At 47.3% G+C, this 13625-nt stretch overlaps 1 protein-coding gene across 2 annotated transcripts; it reads left to right on the top strand.

Annotated features, from left to right (window-relative positions):
• The first annotated feature begins 7821 nt into the window (after positions 1-7821).
• LOC136490753 (protection of telomeres protein 1b-like) lies at positions 7822-13574 on the top strand. Of its 2 annotated transcripts, none has more exons than XM_066486948.1 (12): positions 7822-7950; positions 8814-8885; positions 8991-9287; positions 9799-9932; positions 10076-10259; positions 10939-11006; positions 11092-11177; positions 11460-11735; positions 11816-11886; positions 12304-12368; positions 12622-12777; positions 12955-13574. In XM_066486948.1, the coding sequence occupies exons 3-12, from the start codon at positions 9095-9097 to the stop codon at positions 13168-13170; spliced, it is 1449 nt and encodes a 482-aa protein (XP_066343045.1). In that variant the 5' UTR covers positions 7822-7950; positions 8814-8885; positions 8991-9094; the 3' UTR covers positions 13171-13574. The 2 variants fall into 2 exon arrangements, with proteins under 2 accessions (XP_066343045.1, XP_066343044.1); XM_066486947.1 differs by having other exon boundaries at positions 8814-8891.
• The last annotated feature ends 51 nt before the right edge of the window (positions 13575-13625 follow it).

Below are 13625 nucleotides of genomic sequence, written 5' to 3'. Positions count from 1 at the left end.
AATCAAAAGTTAGCTTTTCATCATGGCAACACGATCACCAAAAGTACCATTTCTCCAGCAACTCCCGATGACTCCGCGATCCATCGACGTCCCTATTATGGTATGCAATGCGATGTAGAGATGATGCAACAGTTAATTAACAAGACAATAACAATTGTTAAAACAGAGCACATACTATGAACTAACAAGCTAGCTCTAATGACTAACGAACTAATCTACATATCAACATTATCGAGAAAGGTGTCATTTTCTGATAAGTGTTTTAGTTATACAATTCCAAGGTGTTTCTTTATTTCATTTATTTCATTCACTATATATTCAACTAGGGGTCATTAACTACTCTAGTAAACTAATTATTATAGGGCTACAAAAATTACAGAGAACACATGATAACACTTCTAACCTGCTGTAAAATTTTAGAGCTAACACTATCACTGATTTATCACAGAAATTACTTTAAGTTTATGTCTTAACAATATTAAGCATGTTAAAATAATTAGAGCAACCCTAAAAACATACATAACCTATGCGAACGAAACACCCTATCAGATAGATCATGATTTTAGAAACTTAACAAAATTGGTTTGGCATTTTTTGATTTTCTACACTTTGTGTGGATTTATGAAGTTTCTATAAATAAGAAAAAGGAAATGAATTTTCCTCCGGGCACTGGGCTACATGGCCAGTCCGCAACCGCGGCGGCCCACACGTATGCATGGCCTAGGTGGGGGCGGGGCGCGCGCGCGGCCATTGGCCGTGGCCCAGGGCGTGGCGTGAATGGCCCAGGCGGGGCAGGCGGCGGCCCAACAGCTGGAAGCGATCGGCCCACGAGCGGATGTGCCCAGGCGCAGTGGCAAACTTGCCTAAAGGCCCATGAACTTTCTCGAAACTAACCCACAATACACAAACACTATTCGTGTGAGTCACGGATTTTGCATTGGGAACCCTGGAAAAGTTCTATTCTATTTTTCTCATCTTGGCTCCTTCCAATGGCGTAGCAGAGGAGCAGAGGAGGGACGACTCCGGTCGATTCCCGCCGGAGGGGCGGTGGCCTGGCGGCACAGGAACAGCAGCGGACCTGGCCGTGCTCGTGGGTGCCGGTGGCATGACCCGAGGTGGCCTAAGGCACCCTGGCCACGCACGCACGTGGGCAACCGCCTCGGTGGCGATGGCGCGGCCACGGTGGGGGTGCTGCGGGGCGCGACAGCGGATGTGGAGCGGTGCGGGACAACGCGGGGCTCAGGCGTGCTCGCACGTGCGGTGGCTGGCGATGAGGGGCCACAGGTGGTTGAAGTGGGCCAGCCACGCGCATGGCAGTGTGTAGAGGTCATGGTGGGGAAAGCCGTCACTGGCGGGTCTCCGGTGGGGGCGGGGAGAGGTGGTCGTGGCCGATATTAGCTCGACGTCGTGGCTACTGTGTCGGGGTGGTGGGTCACGTTCCCGGCCACGGACGTCGGGGCACAGCTGTGAAGAGGGCTCGGTGAGGTAGCAGCCTCAGCGAAGCAGAGGAGGCACAGCGTGGCTCCTGCGTTGGTGAAGCGAAGCACAGTGTGGCAGAGTAGGCTCGACTAGAGAGGAAGGCATGGCCTTGAGTTAGTCCCCAGCGTGGTCGTCCACGTGGAGGTGCGGCGAGGCGAGGCTGGGGCAGTGTCGTGGTGGATGAGGTGGCACCATCGCGAATAAATCGGATGATTAATTGTGAGTAGGGGGACGCACCACCATCTTCTAGCGGTCAGAACGGTAGTGAGGTGACTTGTCGCCCAAGAGCTGAAATCGATGGCCACTACGCGATGACAGCGAAGCGGCACGGATGCACGATGTGGTAGATGGACCGAGAGGCGAGGAATGCGCCACGACGACCAACGGCGATGTCACAAGCGGTGGCAAGACCCTGCGCACAGCGCACGTCCCAATGTGGCTAGCCAGCATGAGATTAGGACACGGTGCCGAACATGACGGGGTGCTTGCCAACGTGTGGCCGTGGCACGCGCGCTAGCACGCGAAGGACAGCCCTGACGGGACATGGCCGAGCTCGGCGCCAGTAGGCCGCGGGTGCGTGTGACCACGCACACCGGACTAGTCAACCAGGGACAAAGTCATACATGAATTTAAAGAGACACAAAAACCGCGGATTAGCTCGCTAAGATCCAACCAAAATGCACTACCCTCGAGTTGACACTACCATCTCCCCAACGAAGCCACCCATACGACCAGAAGATGACCAGTGAGAAGGAAAGAGGGGCACCAAGATAGACTGGTCGCTTAGAACGCCGGTTCTCGGACAGAGCGCCACTAACATGGTTAACATGTTCTAAGCATGATTGGGAAATTTTTACGAGAGCATCGTGACTTCTAGACCAACCACAACCAACACCGTGTTCAAGTACACATCTTGATGCAACCAGTCATGCAAGAACATAGATATATTGCTTAACAATTTTATTGGAATTTAAATACCAAAATAACATTGTCTACAATTCTTTTCTGACTTAAAAGGAATTCAAGGTTCCAGTTAGAACTAACACCCCAAGCACTTTTGGTTGAATTTTTAAACGGTCAAAACTTTGTCAAACTTCACCAACAACCATTTCACGACATAGCACACACTTTATACCAAACAATAGAACCAAAACATTAGGGCATTATTTAACTATTTTGCATTTTATAAATCGCCAAAAAAGTGTACTTTCAACCTAGCTTCAAATATTTGCCGAGTCAATGAAAAGGGCTAATTTTAATTTCCAATTTGATTTTTAAGCTTCCAAGGACACTAATTAACAACATTTGCTTCCCAAACGTTAATGTTGCATTTACATCTACAAAACTTGCGCTCCAAAATTTATTTAAGTACTAAATACAAGTTATATTTTATTTGTTTAAAAAAATTGCTTTTCATGCCAAACAATTAAAACTACTTATTCTACTTTTCGTGTTAGGGTTGTTCATTAACGCATATAGGCATTTACGTAACTCACTTGCTATATTAATAGATCTATCTCTTAAGCCATAATCTCAGTGCTAAGCGAGCTCGTAACACCAGAGGTGTTACATTGTTAAAGTTAAATATTGAGTTTTATGACTTTTTTTAGGGCCCATAAAAATATGTAATTTTAATGTAGGATTAAAGTTAGCAAGGAGTTAGTTGCCGATATATCAAGGGTTGGTTTGTCCGCTGATTATTACGAAGGAGACCTCTCTCAATTTTCTACAAAATAGTCCTCGTCGGGGTTTATAGAGATACATTTATTTAGACTGGGTTTGACAACAAAGTGCTTAAGATTTTAGTTCACGGTTTGATTATGATATGTTTATAATAAGGATGTTTCGACAAATAAAAGCACATCAACAATTTAGTGAGGTAAATCTTTGCTTTCAACGAGAGATCAATGGTTTAGAGACCCATAATATTGTATTTATTATTTACTTTTACTATATATAAGATGAAAACATCAGAAAGCGAAGGAATGGACAGAAAATCAGTTCCAAAAACCAAGTGAAACAAAAAATAAAAACACAAAAAAGGAGAGAAAATGGAAACAACAATCAGTGAGAAAAACCAGAAACAATCAAACAAAAAAAGTGAAAAAATGAGTAGAATGGTAAAAAATGAAAATAAATCAGAAACATGCAAACCGAGGATAAGAAAAAACGGAAACAAATCGAAAATGTGAAGGAGGCGAAAAAAAATGCAAGATAGAAATCGGTCCCAAAACTGGAGTGGAGATATGTCGACAAAAAATCGTCGGCAGTCCACCGAGAGGTATCCCGCGATGGTAGATTTATCGGTGGGGGTGCACGTAATCAGGAACGGGATGGTGACACAAGACGTAGAGGCAGCGATTTAGATAGGTTCGGGCCGTCTGATCGACGTAATACCCTACGTCCTTTGTCTTTGGTGTATTGTATTGATCTAGACGACCAAGTAGCTTATCCGCTAGGGGACCCTGCCTCTCCTTATATAGTCTAGAGGGATAAGTAAAGTAGCATATTTGGTACTATACAATGTCTTGCGGTGCACGCTGAGAAGCGCCGTGCACGCCTTGATCTTGTGGGCCGGACCACTTCTGATGGTGCGGCCCATGTCTTGGGGGCCATACCCCCACAGCTAGTCCCCGAGCCTGACAGTAGGTGACGTAGTCGCGTGGTGCCAGGATCAGAAAGTAGAAGACCAGCCGAGCAGGCAGCCAGTCCCCGGACATAGCCTCGAGATGAGAGCAAGCACATTCACCGCAAGGTGAAGTGTGCCCACTTAGTCCCCGAGCCTGCTGGAAGATAAAGAATGGATCTTGTAGTAGGGTCAAAGAAAAAGAAGTCTGAAAGCTTGCTGACACCGTCTGACATACGCGTATCAAGAACCCAGACGCGCTGCCCAAGATCAGCACCCTGATCCGAACAGCATAGAGCAGCTTGATAGCACACCGATGAGACGTAGTAAGATCCGAGCACCGAGGAGTCCTCGGCGTTACCGGCGATGTCCGACCACCTAGGGAGTTCCTCATGTCGCTGGCAATGTCCGAGCACCAAGGAGCGAGGAGTCCCCGACGTCGTTGGCGATGACCGAGCACCAAGGAGCGAGGAGTCCCCGACGTCGCTGGCGATGTCCGAACACCGAGGAGCAAGGAGTCCCTGGCGTCGCTGGCAATGACCGAGCACTGAGGAGCGAGGAGTCCGCGGCGTTGCTGGCGATGATCGAGCACCGAGGAGCGAGGAGTCCCCGGCGTCGCTCGTGATGACCGAGCACCGAGGAGTGTGGAGTCCCTGGCGTCGTTGGCGATGATGGAGCACCGAGGAACGAGGAGTCCCCGACGTCGCTGGCGATTACCGAGCACTGAGGAGCGAGGAGTCCCCGGCGTCGCTAGCGATGACCGAGCACCGAGGAGCGAGGAGTCCCTGGCATCGCTAGCGATGACCTAGCATCGAGGAGCGTGGAGTCCCCGACGTCGCTTGCGATGACGGAGCACTGAGGAGCGAGGAGTCTCCGACGTCGCTGGCAATGACCGAGCACCAAGGAGCGAGGAGTCCCCGACGTCGCCGGTGATGACTGAGCACCTTGGAGCGAGGAGTCCCCGATGTCGCTGGCGATGACCAAGCACCGAGGAGCGAGGAGTCCCCGGCATCGCTGGCGATGACCGAGCACCTTGGAGCGAGGAGTCCCCGGCATCGCTGGCGATGACCGAGCACCGAGGAGCAAGGAGTCCCCGGCGTCGCTGGCGATGTCCGAGTACCGAGAAGTCCCCGACGTCGCTAGCGATGACCAAGCACCGAGGAGCGTGGAGTCCCCGGCGTCGCTGGCGATGACCGAGCGCCGAGGAGCGAGGAGCCCCCGACGCCGCTGGCGATGACTGAGCCCCGAGGAGCGAGGAGTCCCCGGCGTCGCGGGTGATGACCGAGCACCGAGGAGCGAGGAGTCCCCGCCGTCGCTGGCGATGACCGAGCACCGAGGAGCGAGGAGTCCCCGGCGTCGCCGGCGATGACCGAACACCGAGGAGTGAGGAGTCGGTGATGTCTGAGCATCGAGGAGCGAGGAGTCCCCGGCGTCGCTGGCGATGACCGAGCACTGAGGAGCGAGGAGTCCCCGGCTTCGCCGGCGATGTCCGAGCACCGAGGAGCGAGGAGTCCTCGACGTCGCCGGCGATGTCTGAGCATCGAGGAGCGAGGAGTCCTCGGCGTCGCCGGCGATGTCTGAGCACCGAGGGGCGAGGAGTCCTCGGCGTCGCCGACGATGACCGAGCACCGAGGAGTCCCTAGCGTAGGCGGCGATGTCCGAGCACCAAGGAGTCCCCGACAAAGCTGGCGATGTCCGAGCACCGAGGAGTCCTCGGCGTAGGCGGCAAGGTCCGAGCACCGACGTCCGTGCGGTGAAGTGTGCCCACTTAGTCCTCGAGCATGAAGTATCCGTGCGTCGAGGAGTAACCGACGTAGCTGGCAATGAAGCATGAGCGACGAACAATCTGTTCAATTGGTCGGCGACGAAGTGAGCATTGAGTAGAAGCGACCAGCGAACAGTCCGATCAATTGGTCGGCGATGGAGTCCATGAACCAAGCGGTCCACCCAGTTGATCGGTGGAGAAGTTCGAGCACCAGGTGGTCCGATCACCTAGACGATGATCCTGCAATACAAATATATAGAACATGTAGTACATGACGCACAAATAAATAAACTCTGGAGAAAAATCAGCAATGTTGATAAAACGACATATGCAGTTCGACTATCAGTTGGCGTGAAAATATATTTATGTTTAATATAAATCGCCCGAACAGTTAGTGTGTAGCTGAGTCTCCAGCCCTAACTAGCCTATTAACTATAACGTCGAGCGCGGAGCCCATGCACGTGTAGGAGGAACATGCGTCGCTAAGGAGCCGCTGCCGACCACCCATAACACAGAGGGTAGACGCTCGTGCACATGTAGGGAGGAGCCGGAGACAGGCCCATCTCTGGAGGCGTCCGAGCATCAACATGACTGTTCGAGGGTTCAAAAAATCATTTGAAGAGCAAATATGGAGAAAACAGCTCGGGGAAACATTATGACGATTAACGAAGATTGGAGAATATTTAAAAGAATATTAAAGCGTGACTTAGCTTTAGACAGAATGTCTGGTCGGCGACGTATGGCGTTATCTGGTCGACGTTGATGGCGAGCACCTGGTGGGCGGTGAGTTGTTGGTGAAGGCGACCTCGGAGGTGGTTCCAAGATCGGATCTGTTGTCGCGGGGGCTGATGTAGCCAGCGATGAATCATCGTCATAGACCGGCATGGATCTCCATGAGATTGATGATGAGAACGCATTGTTGATTTGAGGTCCATCTGGCTCGCCATGGATCAAGCGCACACCTCTACCTGACGCGCCAACTGTCGACAGAATATCATCGGCAGTCCACCGAGGGGGTATCCCGCGATGGTCGATTTGTCGGTGGGGGTGCGCGTAATCAGGAACCGGATGATGACACAAGGCGCAAAGACAATGATTTAGACAAGTTCGGGTTGTCTGATCGACGTAATACCCTACGTCCTATGTCTTTGGTGTATTGTATTGATCTGGACGACCAAGTAGCTTATCCGCTAGGGGACCCCTGTCTCTCTTTATATAGTCTGGAGGGACAGGGTTACAAGTAAAGTAGCCTATTTGGTACTATACAATGTCTTGCGGTGCACGCCGAGCAGCGCCGTGCATGCCTTTATCTTGTGGGCCGGACCACCTCTGATGGTGCGGCCCATGTCTTGGGAGCCATACCCCCACAAGATAGAAATGAAAACAACTTTTAGAGAGAAAAACAGAAAGAACCAAAAAATGAGCACAATGGTAAAAAAACAAAAATAAATTTAAATTATAAACATGAAAGCCGAGCATAAAAAAAGAAAACAAATCAGAAACATGGAGGAGAAAAAAATGCAAGGCATGGTACAAGACGAAAAATGGGATAGAAATTTTTGCATCTATAATATTAAATTTTCTCCGTCCCATAATAAGGGCACTTCTAGAGTTTAAAATTTGTCCAAAATAAATGTAATTCTAGCTATGGCACTACTAACTCTGGTTGTCTTTTTTACTTTCTTTCTTCTCTAGGTGCACCGATTATATTTTTATACGAGTATATGTGTAAATTTTTTCATAAACATTGGTCTCTTCGACTAAAACCTAGAATTACACTTAATTCGGAGGAGAGGGGTATAGAATTTTGAAGAGGCGCCAACGGTGATAACGGCAAACGAAAAATAAATACTAATAAATAATTAAATATCCCTCTAGCCCTACCCGCTCCATTCTCCCAAGTTGCGACGCCGTTGCCAAAAAAAAGTTTAAATATCCCTTCCAGCGCTACCCGCTCCGTTCCCCAAGTCGCGACGCCGCATCACGCAGCCCCTGTCCTCGCCACGGCGTGCTCCGCTCGACTCTCCCGAGCCGCATCTCCACCGCTTCTCTCTTCTCCGACTCCGGCCCGGCTTCAACGGTGAGAATGGCGCATCCTATCCCATCCCCTCTCCCTCCCCCACTCCTATTCCTTTGACATAAGTGTGCAACCCTTGTCTACTGCCTAATTGCGCAAAAGGATGAAAAAGGAGCGAATTTGGGATGCTCACTCAGGTTCACGCCTCCAGAACCCCGGTTGTTGATGCCGGACCCCAGTCGAACACCTGGTGGGCGTCGATGGTGACGTTGTGTAGAGGTTAAGCGCGCCGGTGTCGCGAACGAAGAGGTGCGGCGTTGCCGTGGTCGTGGATCTTGACGACCCAGACGACCCCGCCGGACTTGCGGGAGTTCTCGGTTTCGCACTTGGCCAAACCGAGAATTCGACCAGCCGTGGGGATTTACGATCCGGAGTCGACCTTCATCGAGAAGCGTATGCGGCGGCGCAGATCGTGGGCACGCGACGTCGACGGTGGTGGTGGTGGTGGTGGTAACTAGCGGCGGCGCCGAGCAGGGAGCTCGTCACCCACACGCCGAAGAAAGGTGGCTCTGGTATCAACTGTCACACCCCTGGCTACGGCGGGTCACCGGCGACGTGAGCGGAACAACAAGATTTTGACAGAACCCTGGCGCCGGCGGGCAAACCCCTGCCTTAGCGTCGTTGTGTATTACTGAATGTCTCAATGTCCTAATACAGAGCAATGCAGGCACTTATGTGCTGCTTACAATCCTGTCCAGTGGACCCAAATGGTCATAGTCTAATACTAAAAACGTAAAAGCAACAATGCGTAAATAGAACAGCTTGACGCCTTCTTCTCTTCGTGGCACGCCTTCACGCGGGTTTGACAAACACTTTTCTTAAACCCTAACCATGGGTTCTGTTCTTGATTTTGATGGGATTTTCAGTGAAAAAGGAAAGCTTTGCAAGAGGGGCATGGGGAGAGGACGACCTGTACCAATTGGATCTGGGAGGATCAGGTAAAGGTGCGTGTGTTCTTTCGTATGCATTCTTATCCCTAATGCAGCACCCGTTGCTTTTGCTGAACTCCCAAACAAATGGCGTTATCCATTGCTTTGCAACAGGTAGCGGCGGGAAATTCCTGTCCCTTGTGGTGAACCAAACAGCACCTTAAATCAAACAGGTCCAGGATTGCTCGCAGCACGCTATAGTCACTCACAGCCAAGCTATGGAGGAGGCACCAGCGGGGGAGCGGAAGAGGCCGCGTGAGGGCGACGCGGTTACTTCCGCCGCGGCGGCGGCCGGGGACCCTCAGTACACGTACCTGTCTATCGCCGACGCCCTCAAGGTTCCCGGCGTCCGGGTCTGCATCTTCGCCGTCGTCTCCGAGATCGGCATAGCCGTCCGCAGCCGTGGCACGGGTGAGCCTCACTCTCAAGTCTCAACCCCTCCCCTTCTCTCCTTCCGCGCACCCGCCGTCGGCCTCATCTTAGGGTTTAGTCTGGATTTTAGCAGGGTGAGAGTTGACGGCTTGTGCTTAAGCTGTTGCAGGCTGTATGCTTCCTTCTTCAGTTATTCTTCAGTCTGATTGACAAAATGTTCACCTAGGGTTTGTTCTCGATCACAAATGCTGTGGAGGAAGGGAAATTTGTGGGGTTCCGTTGTGATTTTTCGCTGTGAAATTAGAGAAGTGTATATTTGGAATGATTTGTTGAATAGTGTTGATTAGGATTAGTTCTCTGCTCAAATTGTTGCTTGCTTGTTGTGAGGGGACGGATGCTTTAGCTTGTCCTTAGATCGCCTCTTTTGCAACTTTTTGCATGAAGCATTATGCATTGAGAGGGACCTTCTGTTGTCACGTTCATTGCTAAGTCTCACTTTTGATACTCAAATCAATGCTAGAACCCTTGGTCATGGCTATAGTTTTTGCAGATTTCACACTTACGTTGAGGATTGTGGATCAATCATGCACGGCTGGAATCTCTGCAACATTTTTTGCTGACGACACTGCCCTATTGCCCTGTGTTAAGTCAAGTGGAGATGTGATCAGTCTCCATAACGTCATGGTACAGCATAAAACTCCATTAAATTATGCCATTTGTCACTGGGTATTTCTCAGAGCTATAAACTTCCACATACCTTTTTATGCGTGGTTATTTAAGCATAACACATTTGACAACACCTACTTCATGCCTACTTTGATATGCAGATAACAATGCATGGGGAGTTCTTTGTTACATTTAACAAAAAGTTTTCTTCATTCGCGCTATTTGAAAGCAAAGTATCTGCTGAGTGCAGCCCGTATCAGTCTTCTATGAAATATCGTGGCAGCATAGATGACAAAGAACTTTTAACCCAGCAGAGAACGTGGCTTGCTGCATATAAACCTCTAGGTGACTCCTAATCGATAATTACTTTTGATGATTTATTTGGTCCACCCATCTGCGTGATATTTTCTGTGGTGCCTTAATCGTGCTCATTCCACTCCAGTTTTATGTGTCAATGAAATATCATGGTGGTGAACATGTTCTTATCCAAATGAGAAGCCAGCCTAACTATCATACTTGTGGGGCTGGAAGGCTAATTCAGTTTCCTATTTCTTGGTCCCACCAATTAGCATGATTCACTTGAATTTATGTAGGATCAAATAGTATACTGCAGCCATTCTATTTATGAACTCTTCTTACCCAATGGAATTAAGTATTTTATAAATTATGAGTTTTAACAGAACTTGCATTATCTCATTTTAGCCCTTAGTTAAGGTCAGTCTCTTCCTGCCTTTCAATCAAACACAACACAGGTTGAATTTTGTTGTCTACAATTGTTCCTATTTTGTTAGATTGTCAGCTTCTTGCAGTGAAATCATATTACTTTTTAACTATCTGCTCTCCCTACAAGTGATATATGCTATTCTCGTTCTTTAGGATATATACCTTTTATTATAGCATGTATTCTTTGTCTATCTTTGTTTCCGTGCAGAGATTCATGAAATACTTAACTAGTACGTCCCTAACAATACTTTACCAGCAACTTTTGTAACATCTGTTTCTATCTAACTACTTTGCACCGCAGGTCTCAAAGATCTCGAATTGCAGTTAAGGAGTTTAAAGTCTGATTCTACTTTTGATCTAGTATGCAAGGTTAGTTCTCTATTCAATCATATTGAAACTCAAGACTTATTTTGGTACAGGGAGTGCTCCAAAAATTCCCTCTTCCTTCTTATAGGTTGTTCATGTCCATGAAGATAGCGGCAAATGGATTTTTTATGTTTGGGATGGAACTGATACCCCTGCAGCTGAGTTTCAGGCAATGTAGGATTATCTATGTTTATTTATTGTTTCTAATAATTTTTTCAGCAATAACTAAGAAAACCATCTATACAATATAGGATTATCTAGTGTTTTTTAAATACTATTGCAGCTTTTAATCTTTATTTGGTTGTTCTTATATGGTGCACTGAACTTAAGCATGGTCAATGAAAAGAAAATAAGTCTTATCTTAGAAAAAACATTTGCTGATGTCAGTCACGTCACTATTTTCACTTAACTTACTTTTTTTTTGTGCCTCTCTGCTATTGATTGGTGAACATATAGTTTGGATGCTGAGGCAGTTCAGTCGCCCCCTGTACTTGAAGGACCACCTCTACCCAGGGAGGTTTTGTGCACAATGCCATGTGTCGGAACTGTTCTGAGGATTTATTCAAACAGGTTTATCAAGCAAGTATTACACATGCAAAAGGGTATTTATTGGGCCAGGTTCTGCAATATTACTTGCAAGCAAGAGTTTGGCATTTGGAAAGGCATTTTGCTGGCCACTAGTAGAGTTCGCCTTTTATCTCATGAAGATGGTAGTGTTGTTGATCGTCTGAAGTAATCTTCTTTTCTGATGAATTTTAATGTTCTTTGGACATTATATAAGTAAATTTTACCAATTACATGAACACCTCCAGGATGTATGACAGCCGCAACGCCAACAAAGTTCACCGCCGGCCGATGACAGGCATCCCTTCTAATGTTACTGGTATAGAGCATAGTCCAATAGTTTGCACTGCTCCTCCGAATCACTGATGAACATATTCTGTTTCATTGTTCAGATCATGAATTTAGCTTCTGATTCAGCATTTATAATTGATTAAAATAGCAATATTTAAGTTTGTTCATCAGGCCTTATCTTCATTGTTACCTGAATAAGTGTATAATATAGCATCCCTCCGTTTTATTTGCTTATGAATGTTGTGCATAAAAACAAACCTCAATATTTTTTCTCGTGCGGTATGTATATATGGAGATCTAAATGAAGCACATGATCTTGTCAAAGTGCTTGTTTACATGTATTATATTGATGATGAAGCGCTGCATAAAGTTGTAATGCATTTTTGCTGCCATCTGTTGCCCACAAAGGCTTTGCCTCATGACAATTTGTTATCAATTCTGTCAGGTGTAGATGTAGAATATAAGAAAGCAGGTTACTCAACGTTAATGGAGTCTTTAACTCATGATGAGGTATTACTACTTTCCCACTTTTCTCCAGTTATTTATTAGTTTTATTTCTGTTTTCGATTTGGTCTAATATTATCCAACACCCCTGAGAACATGCGAGCATGTTTACTTTAAGTTGTATCCTAGTGATTTATCTCTTCCTTTTCAAGAGAAAACTATATATTTTGCTTCCCTAATTAATACAGAACCGTGAGTGTTCTGAACTATATGACTCTAAAGCTAACCGGCTTCAATATCTCCTTTTTCTTCGTGCTAGGTGACACACAAATTGAAAACCTTGGTCCGTGTTGTGGGAGCATATCCATGTCATCCTAGTGAAGTCCATTTTTTGCTTTCAACTGGACATTGTATGCGGTTGACTCTTGAGGATCCTACAGCGAGAATTCATGCGTTCGTCCATAAGGATGAGATGGTAATATATTAGTAAATAACCCTTATGCTTGATTTCCTTGTCTACAGTCTACAGACCGCCCCAGGTGTCCACATTCATCACTAGTGAAAAAAAATCAGTGCTGGTGGTAAAAGGGTTATGGATGCTTAAACGTCTAGCTGAATTAGGTGATCATGTCTTCATCTGAATCCTTGGCAGGTCAAATTCTTCGGTGGTTTTCTGACCGAAGAAACTGTTAAAAAAAAGATGAACAAGCTACTGGGCAATCCAGAACCAGAAGACAGCGAGGAAGGTGCCCCCTTGACCAGGAATCCACCTTGGATATGGTGTTGCTTGATGTCATACTATAAGGACAAAAACGATATCTGGGGCAGCAGAACGTACCGAATCCATGCCACAGAGTTCAGGGATTGAGCAGGGATGCTGCTCGAATATGCAGGAACAACCTTGCAAACGAATCGAACAGATGTTGTGTGGTTTTTCTATGTGCTGCCAGTGTGCTCATTGGCATTTTGCTTGGAGGGGGCATCTTGCAAGGATGCAGGGTGACACGCTTTGGTTGTAGCCTACTACTGTCAGTGGTATTCCCTTATGTAATGATGTTGCAGTGCTGTCGCTGGCCATTTGCTTATGTAGAATCAGTGCATACTATCCAGAACACTGGTGGCATTCTCTAGTAGTCTGTATGTGCCAACTGTGCGCCTGTTAGTGCACACATCACCAACTTTTGGCATGGAACGTGGCAAGGACCCCTTATTTTCTTGTTCGGCGCCTTACATTTCTCTCGGTTTCTACAAAATGGATGTGTTTCTTGTGAATTTTCTACGCTTTGCTATGCTGCAGTTTTCAGTTTCAGAAACTTGTGATGG

This window comes from Miscanthus floridulus, chromosome 11 (genome assembly GCF_019320115.1).
Source record: "Miscanthus floridulus cultivar M001 chromosome 11, ASM1932011v1, whole genome shotgun sequence".
Classification (NCBI taxonomy): Eukaryota; Viridiplantae; Streptophyta; class Magnoliopsida; order Poales; family Poaceae; genus Miscanthus; species Miscanthus floridulus.
Note: the sequence above shows the minus strand (reverse complement) of the source record. Positions and strands in the feature narration are given on the sequence as shown.

Coding starts and splice junctions, on each gene's coding strand:
- LOC136490753 (XM_066486948.1), top strand. CDS start 9,095: ATGGAGGAGGCACCAGCGGGGGAGCGGAAGAGGCCGCGTGAGGGCGAC. Junction 11,178..11,459: donor GCAGCTGAGTTTCAGGCAAT/GTAGGATTATCT, acceptor GTGAACATATAG/TTTGGATGCTGAGGCAGTTC. Junction 11,736..11,815: donor AGTGTTGTTGATCGTCTGAA/GTAATCTTCTTT, acceptor GAACACCTCCAG/GATGTATGACAGCCGCAACG.